The sequence below is a fragment of the Anastrepha ludens genome, chromosome 6 (assembly GCF_028408465.1).
Source record: "Anastrepha ludens isolate Willacy chromosome 6, idAnaLude1.1, whole genome shotgun sequence".
NCBI classification, from domain to species: Eukaryota; Metazoa; Arthropoda; class Insecta; order Diptera; family Tephritidae; genus Anastrepha; species Anastrepha ludens.
In genome coordinates, this window is record NC_071502.1 from 1,442,930 (window position 1) to 1,462,084 (window position 19,155).

Sequence of the window (19,155 nt, forward strand, 5' to 3'; positions counted from 1 at the left end):
TGGGGATGCTCTACTTATTCCCACTCTTGCACATTTGACTTTCATTTACAAATAATAACATTTATTACTTGCTGGCATTTTTATTGGATAGTATTATCTAGTGCTTTTTGTTGTGTATGTGTCACTCTGTGCTTAAAGTGAGGTGAACTCAACTGTGGAAAATTTAACAATTAGTTGGTAGACTTTGCTTATAGTTTTGTATAATGTTTGAAAGTGTAAGTTATTCTTATTTGCTTAAATTTTATAATTAAAGAAATCTTTTTAGGTAAATAGTGGAATAGGAGGTTTCGGGGCTTCTGAAGAGTCAGGTAATGTAAATATTGGCAGATGTAATAATAAATAAATATACCAAATCTTTACGTATATTTCGTGGTAGCAATAATTTTTCTCCATTATCCATTTTCTCTCATCTGCTAAAGCCATGAAGCAAAAGCGTGAAAACAAAGGTCCATCAAAGCTTAAGCTTTATAAGAGGTCTCTCGCTATCCTTGAGAGGATTCGTAAAAACGAGGCCGAAGGTAGAGTTCATCCCAAAGATGAGGCCGATAAGGTAAGATGTCAAAAGGTGGTGGACGAATACCTGGAACTCCAAGCCACCAGTATAACAGAAGTCAGAAAACGAAACCTCTCGCACGACGAAAGTGGGAATATGACCAAGAGGTATAAGATCTCAGATCAGGGCGCGGGTGCCTCTAAACCTATCAAGCAATTAAGTGAAATGGGACGGGACCGTTTTCGAATGGCATTGGTAGGCGGAACTTCTACCCGCGGTAAACCAGTACTCGACAAATGGTCAGATTTTGAGGCTCGGGATTGTGGGAATGTAACCAAGAAGCACAAGATATTAGATCAGGGTGCGGTTGCTTCTAAACCTATAAAGCGATTCAGTGAGATGGTACGGGACCGTTTTCAAATGGCATTGGTAGACTCAACTTCCAACCGCGGTAAACCAGTGCTCGACAAATGGTCGGAGATTGAGGCACGGCTGTCTCGCATAGTCGTCGACCATGTCATGGCGAACCCGGAGGGTCAATCACCAAGCTTCGACTCGGTGGAGGTGGTCCGCTGTTACCGTGTCATCAAATGTGATGACCAATTCTCCTTGAATTTCCTCATCAACACGATTGACAAAATACAGAACTGCTGGGAGGGTTTGAAACTCAAGCTCATTCCAGCCAGCGAGATTCCACGAAGGCCGAGAGCCCGTATCTGGATACCAAACATGGGGTTTGAAGCAAATCAGTTGATTCCTTATCTTCAGGCTCATAACCGCTCAGTGCCGATTACCGACTGGTCAATCATTAAAGCGGAGGCTCCGCAGAAGCACAGCGTGTCGTTCCTCCTTCAAATAACAGAAGAAAGCATTGAACCACTGGAAAAAGTGGGGAACAAACTTCGGTTCGGCATACGAAAGGCCCAGCTAAAGATATTCCGTTCTGCGAATCCGGAGGAGGAGCAGGATGAGGTCAACGGTGCCAACGAGCTGCGGACTGGTATGCAGCTAGATGACGCCGAACCTAAAAAAGCGAACTATTAAACATACTTTTAAAGGTTGTTCAAATAAGTCTGAAGCACTCGCAGACTGCAACGGACAACCTAACCGTTCTCCTGGTGGAGGAGGACGTCGACATCACCTTAATTCAGGAACTTTGAGTGCGGACCACCAGTGCGTGAGGTAAAGAGGTTTACTGGAAAAAACTACAATTTGTGCTATAAACAGATTTAAGGTAATCCCAAGTCATGTATTGTAGCTAAAAAAACCTTGAAATAAATTTTTAATTCCACCGTATAGTTCACAGGGTGTGACAGCTGTTGGGGTGGAGGCCGCTGACGGCGTCAGCAACATACTTCTATCCGGCCAGCACCACCCGAGGAGGCTCGCAGGCTTGTGCTCGAAAACAAGAACAAAATCCTGTTACTCGAATGCGACGCCAGCGCGAGGCATGGAGAAGCTTTGAGACGAATGACCGAGGTAAGTCTTTTTACAATTTCATTATTAATATAAGTTATCGGTATGTAACAGGGGTAATACTATCACTTTCACCTAGTACGGAATACTTCAGGGGATAGGCGGTAGTATTGGTGTTACTATTCTGTCTGAAAACAATACACTAAGAGTAGATAATTGGAGAGTCTCCAATAAAAGTTCTGTTTCGGATTACAGTTGGATCCTCTACGATCTGGATCTTAAGGTAGATCCACCCTTACCGTATCGAAATCCATTAAGAACCAATTTGGAGGAGGTTCAAAAATGTAGTAAATAACAGGATAGGAAGGATTCCGATCCACCAAATCACTCTCACGGAAAACCTTGAGAGTAGGGCTACAAATTGGAGAAGACACGTAGTAGGACCTCAAAACGTCGCGTCTCAAAAATGATAGAATACATGGTTGCGCCTTCCGAATTTGCTGCGTCGTCAGAGCCCATGCATAAAAGAACTTGCCTGAAAAGAGGAAGAGTAGGCGAAAGAAATAGAAACCGCCAACACAAGAAATTATACTCACACACATACACATTCTTGCGAAGGCGTCTTCCGCTTAAAAACGCAAAAACAGCATTTTGAGGCTTTATATTCATTTGTGTTTTCACAATTTAGCACTCAACACTTTGTTTTTATTAGTTTAACTCCCACAATATTGCCAACTCATTCACTGAATTTTCACAAATACATATGTAATTTCTCCTCCTTTTGTTTGTATTGAGGGTCAAACTTGTCAAAATAACAAAAAATAAAATAACTGTTTTCGGAAGGCCCACCTTCTGTAATCCATTCGTCCTAATCTTACGTAAAGGAAATTTATTATGTTTTATTTCGTCGAGCATTAAGTGTAACATTACATCGCATTTATATAAATTTATCTACAATTCGAGCTTCTTGGAAATTGAAAAGTTTTTATTGTAATCAAATTTTTCAATTTCAAAGTTTTTACTCCTTCCAATTCGATATTTGAAAATTTTCCGGACCTGAAAAACAACCAAATCCTGTGATCTCGGAGTTAACATACATAGATTACAGATATTCTCTTCTTATTTGCTTTTAAAAATATTGTAATAAATGTTTTTTTTTTCTGATTTTAAAAATATCCTTAGAACTTTTAAATACCACAATAAACAATGTTGTCGCAATAAAATAACCTACGAAATGAGAATGTAGGTGCCACTGGCAGCTTATCAGTTAGATTTGGAGACTTGATTACGGCAAATGTTTCTTCCGTTATGTTTTATGTACCTCTTACCAACCGATTAAAAAATATAGATTATCCCAGGGGGTTGAAATATTTACAAGTTTATTAAGAGACACATCAAAAGTTTTCTTTATGTTATTTTCTTTATCTAATCTATTTTTAATATCGAAACCGCGGAATTATTGTGAGACATTTTATTTGGATACAAACGTAACATATTTTTAACAACATAATAGCACCTAACTGAAAAGGGAACTCGGTTACATATATCGATAGCTACAAATAATCATTTTAAGAGCCGCAGGTTGGCCCCCCTGGTATTTAAAATGGTTTCGAGCTTAGTAGCTTAATTTCGTACAAGAAAAAGCGTAGCCGCACAAAAATAGCCGCTCTTTTTGGCATTTTTCTTTAAATTTTAATAATTGTTTTGCAACTGTTTTGTAGCGGTAATTTAATGAAGGCCATTCAGAGTTCAGTTTCGGACGTTACTTTTGAACGGACGTGATTTTAACAGCTCTCGAGTATAGCCTATCAAAGTGATAAAACCAAACTCAAAAAATTTCCGAATTGCGATATAGACGCTTACACGCTGAAAATACATCAGCTTATTCGACATTTTACATACTTAAGTGAAAGTGCAAAACAAAAAATAATTTTAATAATAAACAAAAACAGAAACAACTTGAGATGCCTGTGGGGCATTCTCCACCGCAAGAGCGACAAAATTCGTCAAAGCTTGCGCCAAAAACACACTTCAGCGAACCTCGCGATAACGCAGCGAACACATGTGTACATATAAATCAACTTTTAACTCGTACAACAACACCAAATGTACTGTCACCAAGCGAACCAACTTCATGGAGTGAACAAAACAAAACCCCAACAAGCACGACCTACCAAACAAATTACAAAGTCCCAACAACAAATACGCCTATAACCACTCTCGCGTCATTCTACTCAGCTACAACAACCACATCAGTGATATTCACATCAGCGCCGATAATGACAACAAAGAGAAACACCCTGCAAACAGTAAACACAGCTATCCCAGCAATCCAACAACAGCAAACAGAAACAACGAAGGAAATTACACAAGTAAAGCAGTCCAACAAACAAAACAACGAATGTGAAAGCTCCAACAAAAACACGGCAGTCAAACTACGCAAAAACGGTACCGCAACTCCCCAAGTAAGCAAAATGATTATATACATAGCACAAAAAAACATAAAAGCAAAGACACAACAACAAACCAAAGAAAGCTAACGTCATATTGGCTCAGCCAGCAAACATCGTCAAACATGTTCGAATTGCTTTCAGACGACGAACCAGACAATGACCCAACCGATAACAGTGGAACGCATTGATATGTTAATGCAGGCACTGAGTACCATTCCTGATTGCAAATATGAACTTAAGGCTTTGAAAAACAATGAAGTTAAACTACAGACACTCGAATCACACAATTATACTGCAATCATTAATTTATTAAAGGAGAAGAAAACCCAGTATTATACTTTTAAACTAAAGGAAGAAAGAGGATTCAAAGTATTCCTAAGGGGAATGCATTATTCGGCTGATAAAGATGAAATTAAGCAGGAACTACTAGAATTAGGCCATGAAATAATTAATATTCAAAATATTTTGCAAAAAGGCACAAAGAAACCTCTGCCATTGTTCTCATTGGAGATGAAGCAAGGTGCAAACAATAAAGATATTTATTCAATAAATAATCTATTGCACTGCAAAATAAGTTTTGAACCGCCTCATCAAAAGAAAACAATTCCACAATGCACAAATTGTCAAAAATACGGACACACTAAAAACTTTTGCACAAAAACCCCAGTTTGTGTAAAATGCGCGGGTAATCACAAAACTATAGAGTGTGTTGTAGAAAATAGCAGCAACATAAAATGCGCCCATTGCGGAGGCAAACACACAGCGAGCTACAGAGGATGCGCGGTGTACAAAGCACTCAAAATAAAACAATACCCAGAGCAACGTAACAAACAATTGAATACTGATAAACAGCAAAACGCTTTAAATCGGCAAATAGATTCACAATATGTCAAACCGACAATGTCATATGCCCAAGTTATTTCTAACAACCCACAATCGGGTGTGACAACTTCTGAAACAAATTCTGAAGCAACTTCAAACGACAACATCAAAGAGTTAAAAGAAATGATGAAGCAGGTCTTCGCACAAATGTCAAACATAATGAATATTATAACACTGCTCGTGAACAAAATAGATGGGCAGCACAAGTAGACTGAAAATAGTCGCTTGGAATGCAAACGGCTTGGGCCAACACTTGAAAGAACTGATAGTGTTTATAAACCATAATTCAATAGACGTATTATTAATTTCTGAAACACACTTCACTGACAAAAGCTTTGCAAGAATACCTAATTATAAAATATTTGTCACAAACCACCCTGACAACAAAGCCCATGGAGGCGCAGCGATAATAATTAGGCAAGACATTAAATGCATTGAATTAGAAAAATACGAAAAAGAAAACAATCAAGCGACATCGATCCAAATCGAAGATGAAGACGGCAAACTAACAATCTCTGCTGCATATTGCCCCCCAAAATACATAAATTCCATATCACAATACTACAACTTTTTGAAAACACTTGGCAAACGATACATAGCTGGCGGGGATTATAATGCTAAAAATGCAATTTGGGGTTCAAGATTGACGAACTCCAAAGGACGTAATTTACTGGACGCCATGAAAAGGAACAACAGCAAGTTCATAGGTAGTGGCGACCCAACATACTGGCCAACTGATCCAAAAAAAAGTCCAGATCTGATCGACTTTTTTATAACAAAAAACGTTAACCACGAAGATATGTCAATTAAATCGTTAATTGAATTGTCGTCTGACCATTCCCCAATAATAATGAAATATCAGAGCTCATATACGAAGGAATCCTCGAATAGAAACATATATAACAAAAAAACCTGCTGGGATACTTTTAGAGAAATAGTCATCCGTAATCTTAACAATAAAATAAGCTTAAAGACCTTTGACGAAATCGACAGTACGATAGCCTATTTTAATCACACAATAATGAACGCCACTATGAAATCAACTCCACAAGAAACTATCTGTTCCTCGAGCTTAATATACCTGCACACATCCAAGAAAAAATCAAAATCAAAAACCGCTTACGTAAACGCTGGCAAATAACAAGGCTGCCACTTGACAAAAGCAAGCTAAACGCTGCTACAAAGCAAATGCTATTCGACCATAAAAATATGAAACTTAAGAGACGCATCGAAAAACTTGGACCCGGTATAACGACAAACTATTCACTATGGAAAGCTACAAACAAAATCGAAAATAAAATTTTATACAAACCACCTATCAGAAAACTTGATGGCAGCTGGACTAGAACAAATCTTGACAAGGCTGAAGTTCTCGCAAAACACTTCAAAAGTACTTTTACGAACGCAAAAAAAGATCCATGCAAACCAAAAAATGTTACATTAGAAGAAATAAAACAATGCATATGTAAGAGAACTGATCCTAAGAAGTCGCCAAGATATGACCTAATAACTGGAAAAATTTTAAGAGAACTCCCAGAGAAGGGGCTTATCTATATAAGGAACTTGTTCAATCAAATCTTGAACTTGAAATATTTCCCAAAAGTATGGAAAATTGCTCAAATTATCGCAATACCAAAACCATGCAAAGATCCTATGCAAGTAACTTCGTACAGACCTATAAGCCTACTACCAGTATTATCAAAAATTTTTGAAAAGTTACTTTTTGACAGAATCGATCCCATTATACAAAAGGACAAAATAATACCTTGCCACCAATTCGGATTCAGGCAAAAACATTCCACCATCCAACAAGTTCACAGAGTTACAAACAAAATTTTTGAAGACATCGATAAAAAACGAACGTGTGAAGCAGTATATCTCGACGTGGCCAAATCTTTTGACACAGTATGGCACGCAGGACTTCTACAAAAGCTCTTGACTTATTTACCAACAGACTAGTACGAACTAATGAAAAGTTATATAACTGGAAGAAAATTTTATGTAAAATTCGAAGATAAGTATTCTGATATACTAACAATGGAAGCAGGTGTACCGCAAGGTAGTGTCCTTGGGCCGCTTCTTTACCTTCTTTACACAGCTGATATCCCTACACCAGCAACTAAGAATTCTCTAATAACAACATTTGCAGACGACACTGTGTTGTTAGCATCAGACAAAGATCCAAGAACGGCTGCTTATAAACTTCAGGAATTACTTGACAACACCACTCAATGGTTCGAGAAATGGGGAATCAAAATAAACGAAGATAAAACCGCCCACGTCACATACACTAACAAGAGAAAAAAACAATACAATCCAATATTCATAAAGAATAAACAAATCCACCACGACACAAGAGCAAAATACTTGGGTATGATTATAGACAATAAACTTAACTGGAAGTTACACATTGGACAAAAACGACGCGAAATCAAGACTAGGTTTAAACAACTTCATTGGCTTTTGGGAAAGAATTCAACGCTCTCACTAGAAAATAAGATACTAATATACAAAGTAATTATAACACCAATATGGAAATATGGCTCAGAGCTTTGGGGAACTGCGAGCAGAACAAATATAAAAATTATACAACAAACGCAAAATAAGATACTCCGTATAATATCAAAAGCAGAGTGGTATATACTAAATGATAATCTCCATCGAGAACTTAAAGTAAAAACAGTCCATGAAGAAATACGCAACAACAGCTTAAGACACACAAACCGACTATTAGAACATTCTAACAGGGAAATTCGGCAACTTCCATGAAAAGAGGAAACCGAGACGAGGAGACTTAAGCGCAAACGACCAACTGACCTGCAGATGTAAATGGTGTCACAATTTTATGAATATATTTATTCATTAAATAATTAAATTAATTAAATAACGAGTTAATTTTTGTTTTTTTCTTAGATAAATGTATATAGTGGTATTGGCTTCTAAATACTGTTGAAACCCCAAAAGAAAGAAAAATTGTAAATATTTTAAGTTGAAATAGAAACAATAATAAGGGTAAAAAAAAAAGAAAAAACAAAAAATTCAGAATTCGTCGCATGTGCATACATGCAATTGCACAATTTTTTCCGACCACATGCACGGGATCGCCAATACCTCTGCAGAGATATGTATGGTAAAGGCATATTTCATGTTTGCAATATGCTTTTCAGTGCTAATCTGTATTTTTCCAATTAAGTAAACTTAGAAACTGTCCGATTACCCTACAGGAAGAAATCTATATGTACACATATATTGTATATACTCGCATGTAAATGAAGGGTTTTCCAATAACAGGTGTTATCTATCGCTATCGAGATATGATTAACGATTTTTTATGGCTGTATTGATCTGGATGCTATTGTTCTGGACAACGTTTATTTTCAACAAGACGGCACCACGTGCCACACATGCAACGAAGCCATTGATCATTTAATGGAAAGGTTTCCGGACCGTGGTATCTCTCGAAGAGGTGATCGCAATTGGCCACCGAGATCTTATGATTTAACACCTTCTGACTTTTTTCTTTGGGGCCACGTGAAAGAGAAGGTCTACGCCAACAGCCCAAGTCCTCAAATATGGAATGCGTGAGGCTATCGAGGGCATAGGGCAACCACGTTGCAATTCGGTTATGAAAAATTTCATGAAAAAGATATTGTGCTGTAAGCGTGGTCGTGGTGGTCATTTGCCGGATGTTATTTTCCACTATTAACGACATACCTTCCTCTTTATAATGAAATAAACATCCGATCACTTATATTAAAAAATAGCATTTTTCATTGACTATCAAAATAACACCTCTTATTGGAAAACACTTTACATATGTACACATGTGAGCCTATCGTCATATCCGTGAGTACGTTTAAGCGTTACAACAAAAACTATGTAAAGATATACGAGTACTAGTCAAGAGTCGTTACGTTAAGTTTAGTTGTCAAATTTTTTTTAGTTTTAAAATTTTAGATTTAGATTAACACAATGCTTAAAGTTTTTTGTTCCATTCAAAAATGTGCAAATGTGCAGAGTTTCACAACTCTAACCGGAGCATCCGTAACACGGTAAATGCTCATATAAGAATAGACAGAAATTGGTGTTTGGCCGAGCTTTTTAAACTTTCCACATTTTAGAATCCGCATATATGTAGCGTGAAGCACACATTTGGATTTTACAACTTGATAAGTATGGATGGAAATCATGTATAATTTTTATAGTTAGCAGATAATATTTTAAAGAGGGTAATGTAAGAAAAAAATATAGTACAGTTAGTTGTTATTAGCGAATACTTTGGTATAGCCTACCTCGTTACTTTATTAATTATTTTACCACCACAAAAAGTACATAAAGTTAATTTCTAGTTCATAAGCAAACTTGAGTCGCTATCTCAAATTGCCTGAGAAATCTGCAGGTTTAAGTAGATTAGCCATTAGCTGTTTAATGCGAGTATCAGCTGTCAGAACCTTTAATACTTCGTATATTGGTAAAGCAGATCTTGAACAGAGCCGTCTACTTGTTGGGCAATTACAATTCAACGCTCTAACCGATCGGTGGTGATATCGCGTGGCGTGTCATATGTACATACATATATGTATATACATGTATTGTAATTGTACACAGATACATTGAATTACTGTCGCGAATTGCTGTTAACGATTTAGTTGTTTTTTTTTTGTGTTTCCTTGCAAATATGACAAATGTAGACGGTAAATATTGTACTTTTTAATAAACGATTATTTAGCAAATTCATTGACTGATAAATACATATACGTACATACGAATTCTTATTCATAAATATATATATACCTACATATGTATTTATGTATGAGTGATCGCATATAAGACAAGTTTGTGTGTCTGTCATCGTTATACGTATACAAAATATTGTTAATTAAATAAATAAAATTCTCAGATTGCATCATAAAACAATGCCGTAAATTGTACTGTTTATGAAAGCGTATGGCATGCGAAAAGTTTAATGAATTTCTTGTGAAAACCTATTGTAATTTTTTCATGTGTATGTGCATTCTTAATTTATTGAAAGTTTCCGTAAATAAGTCTAGTAACATTTCTCAAACAGTTTTAATATGTACATACATATATGCACATATATATGTAGAAACACATGTGTAAATTCATATACATATGTTCAAACATACACACATACATAGTATGTACATATGTGCGTCTAATTTATAATCACAGCATCACGTCAAATTATTCTCATAAAATTTAATATTTTGAAATTTCGCTAATATTACTAAACATAAATCGGAATCCCAACAAATATGCATTATATTGTATTGTAAAAACTCCCCTATCAGATACTCGTGTTGAGCGATCACCAATTACTTTAAAACAGCATTTTTTGTCATTATTTGGAGCAACTTGACTCCTAAGCGGGCAATTGTCTTTACCGGACGCGGACAAAGCTTTTCTAAAAATCATCTCTATTGAACGAACGCAAACTCCTCATCAGCAGCAAAACAAAATGTGAAACACAATGAAATGGACGTGAGATATGTACAAGTACATACATCTGTGCATAGGTATATGCATTTATGGATAAATGAAAAGAAATTCGTGCACATGTTTCGTTGGGGAATTCACAACGAACTAAATTTCAGTTAGTTTTGCAGTGTGAAGTGCAAACTTTATAGTGGCAATGTCACCAAATTTCAGTTTTAATGAAAAAATAAAATAAAATAAAATAGATATTTTGAACGCATATAAGGAGAATAATTATCGGTACATGCATTAACCGAAAGGAACATTTATATGTACATATGTACATAAATAATATAAAATCAAAAATAATAATAATAATAAAAACTTTAACTTTTATTGCCAACTTAAAAATTGAGAAAATGAAAGCTGGGCTAAGTGTTCGTAATAAAGAAAGAATTCATTCAAAGTACGAATACTATAAAAAAATTTGCTTCAAGAGCGAAGGCGGTAGTAAACCTGACCCAATGCGTTCGACTACTACATTTCTTAAGTAAGAAATCAATAGCTTCCGACATGTGGACCAATTATTAAGGCTGATTTTGATTGTCATTTTAGTACGATTTTGAACGATATTTTTGTTGCTTTTGAAAATTTTGAAAACCACTTACAGCAGCGGCGTCTTCGGCAAATTAAAATCAACTTACAATAATTTACCAGCGACAAGTATACATCCATGAGATTTTCAATGTAACTTCCTAAACCAATACATAATTCCTGAAAAAAATAAAAATAAAAAATGTGGCTATAAAGAAAGAGTCTTGGGTTTTTAAAAAGTAGTTAATCTTGCAATTATCCAAGTTGCTACAGCGACACTTTTGCTGCAATTAAGTTTTTCTGCTAGAAGCGGGTTATTCAAAATCATTGTGCTAAACTTATGCCACATAACAAACAGATCAAATGCGGAATGAAATGTTCTGAATGAAAATGATATATAGGGTTTTTCAGTAAGAGCGCTTCAACTTTTGAACTTTTTCGAATAAAACACAAACGGTTTGACTTTTTTAACTAATTTTTTTTTTATTATCGAGTTTGAACATATACATTTAAGTATGAAATTCGATTTCTTTTGCATGACCACCGCGTGCACGTTTTACGAAGTCCAATCGTTGAACCCAATTTTCGACCACTCTTTTGCATAAATCGGTCGAAATTCCAGCAATTTCGCGTTCAATATTGGCTCTGAGCTCACAAATCGTCGCCGGCTTGTTACTGTAGACCAATGACTTCACATAACCCCAAAACGGGACGGCTTGTTAAATGGACCGTAAAATGGCCGTAATGCTCTTAAAGTAGCAGCAACAGAACGATTATTTTCATAAAAAATTTGCACGATTTGCAATCGTTGCTCAAGTGTGTAGCGTTCCATGATGAAATGTATACTAATGAAGTTTACAAATGACAAGCGAAAAATAAAAAATATTGCGTCGTTCGAAAAAAGTTGAAGCGCACCTATTGAATAACCCTATATTTATTATTTTTAATTAATTGTGACTTACTATATACATATATAAGTACGTTTGTGGAACCACAACAAGACGCACGCCACAAACAGGAGGAGGAGCTCGGTCAAACACCCACAACGCGTGTAAGCGCAAATTGTATATTATGTTATATATATATATATACATATATATGTATATACCCATATGTTTATTTTTTGAGTGGGTTAATGCTGCGTACATATAAAACAAAAGGTTCATATAAATGAAAATTTAACTTATCCTTGAACTAAAAAAATTAAATTTTTGAATATAACCCTCCTATCTCGCCTCCCCAAATATTAAAATAACATATTTTTAACTGGTAACTATCTCGTCCTCCGGAAAAACCTGTTAAGTATACTGCATTTATTAGCCCCGAATTCGAATGACAAAGACATCAGCACTTTGACGTGATGATATGATCCACTATCACTACTAATTGATCTTTCAGATTCTAATATTTCAAAAATTTATAAATTTCTCAAAGATCTGGTCCGACATATCTCTAAAAGCCAGCCGAAAGCCTCTGTTGCTAGCGCTGCGTTTGGTTTTAGTTTATTTAATAATTTTATTGTTATTAAAAAAAAAAACAATAATTGGCGCGCAGATTGTCCGAAATGGTATTGTTATCTGAAGTCCTTTTTTTGTTTTAGTTGGATTATATGAGCCACAAGACTCTAATATTGGTTCAACAATTTTAAACAGTAGTAAAAAGCTCTGCCGGCCAAGTATTATCACAGGGAAATTCCCAATTCTAAAGTGGCTACCTAAATATCAGCCAACATTTCTACTTCGAGATGCTATTGCCGGATTTACAGTTGGCCTTACATCTATCCCCCAAGCAATTGCTTATGGTACCGTCGCGGGCTTGCAACCCCAATACGGTCTTTATGCAGCGTTTATGGGATGTTTCACCTATATTATATTTGGTTCCTGCAAGGACATAACCATTGGTAAATAAAGAAATTCAATTACTAAAACTTAAGCTAAGTTTTTTTTCATAAATTTATTTAGCCACCACAGCAATCATGGCAATGATGGTGCACGATTACGCAGTTATAACACCTGACTACGCCGTATTAATATCCTTTCTAGCGGGTTGCATTATATTGGTCCTGGGAATCCTTAATCTAGGCGTACTTGTGCGATTTATTTCCGTGCCTGTCATCACGGGATTCACAATGGCTGCAGCATGCACAATTGGTAGTGCACAAGTTAACAATCTGTTCGGGATGAAAAGTAAGTAAAAGTATGAACATTTCACCTCGCAGGCCATGGTTCCCATTTGATATCGACACCTTCCCATTCATTTATTCACAATGGCTCTAAAAAGAATAAATCAATCATAAATTTCATTATTATTGCTTCATCTGAGCTATGATGAAACTGTTGCGGCGGATTTGTGTGAATCTGAGTAGAATTTTTCTATTTAAATCCAAAAAATAACAAATACAATAACAAATTTCCACAAAAAGCATTTAAACAATTCCAGGGTTACATGTATTGCATTATCAGAATATAACGGAACGGTCAGACTTTTTTTACAACTATGATAAAATTTTCAGTTGTAAAGCAAATAAAGACGTTGTACAATTTTTATGACACAGAAGATATGGTATTCTGAAATTGGTCATAGATTTTTCCATAGTTCATGATCAAGTTGCGAAAGCGAAATTGAATTTAATGTGCCGATAAATTTACTTGGCTTCTTGATAACGTTTTCTTTAGAGTTAAGATAAGTCGTCTAAAAATGGGAATTTCTCTGATAACGGCTTCAAAACCAAATCTTTGAAAACTTTTACTACTTTTGAGTCCTTATTGAACAGAAAATTTCAAATCTAATTAAAAAAGACCCGCCCACAGCCGCATAGAACTGTATTTAAATGTGTTCCGAAAAACAAAATAAAAAAAGATGTATTGAAATCTACAACAAGTATACAATAAAAAACATTTGTTATGTATTTTATTAAAAACAAAAATAAAAATTTGTAATAAAATAAATACATACATATTATGTATATTATTATAATTTACTTAAAGATAACTTCTAAAAAAATATTTTAAATAAAATTTAAGCATTGAAAATTCTATACCAGCCATAAATTCTTACTTAAAAAGCTGACTTCAATTGGTCTTTACCCTAGCTTACTGAAATGGTTTGCATCTTATTTCACAGATAGAACTCGATTCGTTAGTATAAATAATATAAAATTTGATGCCATCAAAGTTACCTCAGGTGTGCTTCAAGGTAGCCATCTCGGGCGAACATGGTGGGCACTACCACCATCACAAAAATATATGAAAAGAAATACATATAGACTTTATGATTGCCAAGTCCAGATCTATGATCTGCTTTGTAATAAGAAATTCAAAGGAGTTCCAGGATCTTTCCACGCTGAAGAATTTGTATTTTTCTCTTGTTACAACAAACCTCGAATATTGCAGCATCATCTGGGAATTGAGGTTCATAAACGTTTCACTAGATTTGCCGTTCATTCCCTTCGTTGGCCCTGTAGTTAGTTTGCCTGCATATAAGAGTAGATGCCTTTTGTTAGCATTGCCAGCATTAGAAATGCGAAGAAAAAATTCATCGTTAATGTTTATAAGGGACGTAGCCACGAATTATATCAAACGCCACTTCTTACTAGAGCTAATAATTTTTAATTTTCCTAATCGTAACCTTAAACTCAGCAATATGTTCCATTTACCTTATTTACCAAGTTTAGTCAATGAACCACTTACACGTTGTATAAGGCAGTCCAACCAATATTGTAAAAATTTAAATATATTCTCTAACTCACGAGAAACTTTAAAGTTAAACCTTAATCTGCAGATACACTTTTTGAATTGTAACTAATGTATCTCACCGTATTGTTCACCATATATTATATTTAAGCTTCAGTATTAGTAATATATTTGAGTTGTACTTAATTGATCAAAGAATAAATAATAATTTTTTTACTAAAATGAAATCTATCACTGATATTTAAGATCTTCACTATATGCACATTCTTATATAATGTAGTTTTATTTGATTCAAAGGTCCGTCAACAGAATTTATTGCGGCGTGGAAATATTTATTTACACACATAACATCAATTCGTTTGAATGACTCTTTACTTGGCGTATGCAGTCTTATATTTCTTCTATTGTTAAAGGTATAGAGCAACAAATAAAAACATTTCTAAGAAGGGCGGGTCGAAATGGAGTAAAACAAGCTGTGCGTGAGGTATTAAAGAAATTATTAGATTAGGATTAGAGAAATCCAATTATCAATGACTCTGATGTATAAAACCGACTGAATTTGAGCAATGTTAGGGATTATTGACTTTGAGGGCATCCGTCTAACCGCGAGAGGTAGCCATATACTGAAACCATTTATAATAAAGCCTATCATTTACACAAACTGCTCAATCGAGCAAGTTGTCGTAGTGAATTGGTATCAGTGACTGATTAATAACCGATTTGACAGACACCACCAAAACAAGAAGGCCCCACAGCTTTTTAACATCGACCCGTCTTTATTGGAAACGCCTTTATAAAACAAAGTACATATGAAAATATTAAATAAATTTTAATTTTTAGCAAGTGAAAAATATACCCTTCGGCAATAAGATAATTTGGAAATATATTTCTCTATCTCGCAACGCTATGGTAGTAATATTTGGAACGTTTTTGTCATATCAGTTAAGTCGAGATGGATCGTCGCCATTCGAAATTACTAGTAACATTACAGCAGGACTGCCACCGTTCCGACTACCACCGTTCAGTACATATGTCGATGGAAAGGAGGTGTATTTCAGTGAGATGATAAGCACAATAGGCTCTTCGTTGGCATCGATACCATTGGTATCGATCCTTGAAATAGTGGCAATAGCCAAAGCATTTTGTAAGTTTTTCCCTTATGTCTTAACTAATACTAATGCACATACTTAATCGGCTTTATTTAAAAGATAAGTCGGTTTGTACACATAAATTAACTTGTTTTTTATTTTATTTTATTGTTTTTTGCAGCCAAAGGTAAAATTGTTAACGCATCACAGGAAATGATCGCTCTTGGCATGTGTAACATTATGGGGAGTTTCGTGTCATCTATGCCAGTAACAGGTTCATTTACAAGAACAGCTGTTAACAATGCTAGTGGAGTTAAAACGCCATTAGGCGGTGCTGTAACGGGTTCGATGGTATTGATAGCATTGGCGTTTCTCACACAAACTTTCTACTATATTCCGAAAGCAACTTTGGCCTCGGTCATTATTGGAGCTATGATATCTCTTGTTGAACTAAAGAAATTGCGCGATATATGGAAATCAAAAAGTAAAGTAGAGACTTTAACAAGGAAGAAAACATTTTTACATACTAAATATAATTTTAATTTCTTCATTTTCATTTTCTTCACTTAAGAAATCGATCTTTTTCCATTTCTTTTAACGTTTTTGACTTGTCTATTTTGGAGTCTTGAATACGGGATTATTTGCGGTATAATATTCAACATTACTTTTATATTGTATAGAAGCGCAAGACCACAAATATATTTAGAAAAGAAAAGGGTAAAAAAAGTTTGTATCAAATTTGTGATGTAAATTAATTAACATTTATTTCATTATAGGTTAATGATTTTGATGTATGCTTTGTGGATGTCAAGCAGACACTGGATTTCGCGTCTGCTGAATATCTGAAAGAAAAAGTAGTGAAGTTTATGAGCGAATATAGATATGATATTAGTCTCGTTATTATAAAAGGAGCAGAGATTAATTCAATTGACTATACAGTCGCTATGGTATGTATTTATATAGAAATATCTTATCAAAATTTCTAAGACGTACTCGTACTTCACTAACTTCTCATATTTCTCTTCATTTTATAAGTAATTACTTTTGCCATTATATCTGCAGCGTAAAATAATAATTTTTTGTGGGCAAGTCATGCGCATACAGAAACTATAAAAGTAGCTCAAGAGCGTTGCGCACTTTGACGGTTGAAAGTTTCTCGTGAAATCCAAACTTTGGCGCAAAGTTTATCATTTTAAAAATAGTAACTTTTGGCCGTTTGTATTTACTTATTTCATTAATAATTCGTTTTTATTAACTAACGGCTCCGATATCATTAAAGTTGAGTGATTTTCACTAAATCTACTGACTTTTAATATTTCCTTTTAATAAACGAAGTCGGATTAGATTTGCGAAAGTGCCAAGACATTAAAACAAAAGTAAATGGCAAAAACCTTGAGGTAGAGTAGGCAACTTATTTTTTTTTTTTCTATTACTAATCAAACTCCTTTCAACAAATAAAATTTTGGTCGTCTGTTTTTGGCAAAACCACTTTGACTTTGAATACATGGCGGTCTAGAAGTACCTATGTATGTATTTAAATCTTTTTAAGAAACATACATTTGACAAACAGTTTAAAAAACCATGCAAATTACATCAAAATCTCCATATGTATGTTTGTATGTTTTCTATTTTTCAGAACATAATTTCGCTTAAAGAGGACCTTGAGGTGCTTAAATGTGATCTCGTGTGCTGGAATTGGAATATTTGCGCAGCAGGAGTTATTTGTAGATTAAATAGAGACTTGAGCTGCATGTTTAAAAATGAACAGAGTATCGAAGAGGTGGTGAATAACTATTATCTAGCTCTGCAAAGGAAAAATGCAGACTCTAGTGGTACTCTATCCACAAACGCTTCATCATAAATAATATTATAACTAATTATATCTTACATAGTGCCGGCATTATAGTTGTACTTAGCTTTACTTACTTGTAATTCCTCTTCAATATTTTTTTATATTTGCAAATGAAAGCACCAACAAAACGTTTTACTTATGTTCATAAATAAAAATATCATTGGTAAATAATTTTCAACAAGGTTTTTTTGGTAATTAAAACGTATTTCTGTTCGCGGCTTCACAGTTGATTAATTTTTTATTTGTATTATTTTATTTGAAGCAAAAATTTGCACGTTGCGGATCTTGACAACCAATTCTTAATAAAAACTTTGAACAAAAATTCAATATCATTGACTAGAAATGGTATTACAAATGCGTTGAAATAAAATTGTAACAATTCATAACAAACTTAAATGTTTTCTAAGAACCATGCATTGTTGTTGTAGCAATTTCCTAAACCGTGTTCAGAACCTTTAGGCTTTCAGCCGTTGTTGATGTTATCTAACCCCAGGAAAATAACTGTTTCGACAGGGTGGAACCAGCGGGAGAGGGGCCATGGATGATTAGGTTTAAGCGAGCAGTGGATGAGTCTTCACCGGTAAGCAAGCAAGCGTACATTTATTGAAAGCTGAGTCTCCAAAAATTATATAATTACGATCATTGGCTTGGAAGCCTTACACTGTCGGAGTGTCTAATCTACTGTCTGAGAGGTCAATAAATCTTGGAAAGTGTACACTCTCCGTATCCTTTCACATGCGCGCACGGCACAGAACCCACACTCATCCGCCATATACAAGGCAAAGTTCATCGGCCCGAAAAGAATACATAGGTAAACAATTTTATTAGTACAATTAGATCAGCAAATGATCTTTTATAGTACGGCAAAGATAATGAAGTACAAATACAAATGACTAAATTAAGATTATGTTAAATTGATGTGCATGTGAGGTATTAACTACATGTCAGATATATTTGTTATTGTACATAAGAGATATCAAAACAAATATAGTAAATAACAAAACGGTTTGATGATATGTTTGCCTATTAGATTATGAGATACATACGTAGATAACAAGAGCACATTCACATATGTATGTAGTTCACTTTCTGTACATCGTGATATCTATGTTAGGGCTCAAGTATACATACGCACATATATGGAAACGCGTGCCATTTAAATGAGAACTATTTTTGCATTTATTGGGTAGGAGTTCGATCGTTTGTGTATTTGTTCTTCAATTCTTGTAGATATGCAAATGAGAAGTGT

General features: G+C 34.8%; 1 protein-coding gene across 5 annotated transcripts; it reads left to right on the forward strand.

Moving 5' to 3' along the window:
- Positions 1-188: 188 nt before the first annotated feature.
- LOC128865949 (sodium-independent sulfate anion transporter-like) lies at positions 189-18,077 on the forward strand. Of its 5 annotated transcripts, none has more exons than XM_054106387.1 (10): positions 189-215; positions 266-308; positions 12,875-13,174; positions 13,236-13,460; positions 15,264-15,379; positions 15,807-16,110; positions 16,236-16,538; positions 16,626-16,771; positions 16,831-17,001; positions 17,691-18,077. In XM_054106387.1, exons 1-10 carry the CDS (start codon positions 204-206, stop codon positions 17,913-17,915), a joined length of 1,845 nt encoding a protein of 614 aa, XP_053962362.1. In that variant the 5' UTR covers positions 189-203; the 3' UTR covers positions 17,916-18,077. The 5 variants fall into 5 exon arrangements, with proteins under 5 accessions (XP_053962362.1, XP_053962365.1, XP_053962364.1 ...); XM_054106390.1 differs by lacking the exons at positions 189-215; positions 266-308 and adding exons at positions 1,533-1,727; positions 1,793-1,972; XM_054106389.1 differs by lacking the exons at positions 189-215; positions 266-308 and adding an exon at positions 1,533-1,972.
- Positions 18,078-19,155: the final 1,078 nt, after the last annotated feature.

What these genes read in the sequence shown, in the direction of transcription:
- LOC128865949 (XM_054106387.1), top strand. An exon ending in CAATCTGTTCGGGATGAAAA is followed by an intron (nt 13,461 to 15,263) that starts GTAAGTAAAAGT and finishes TTTGATTCAAAG; the next exon opens with GTCCGTCAACAGAATTTATT. An exon ending in GGCAATAGCCAAAGCATTTT is followed by an intron (nt 16,111 to 16,235) that starts GTAAGTTTTTCC and finishes TGTTTTTTGCAG; the next exon opens with CCAAAGGTAAAATTGTTAAC.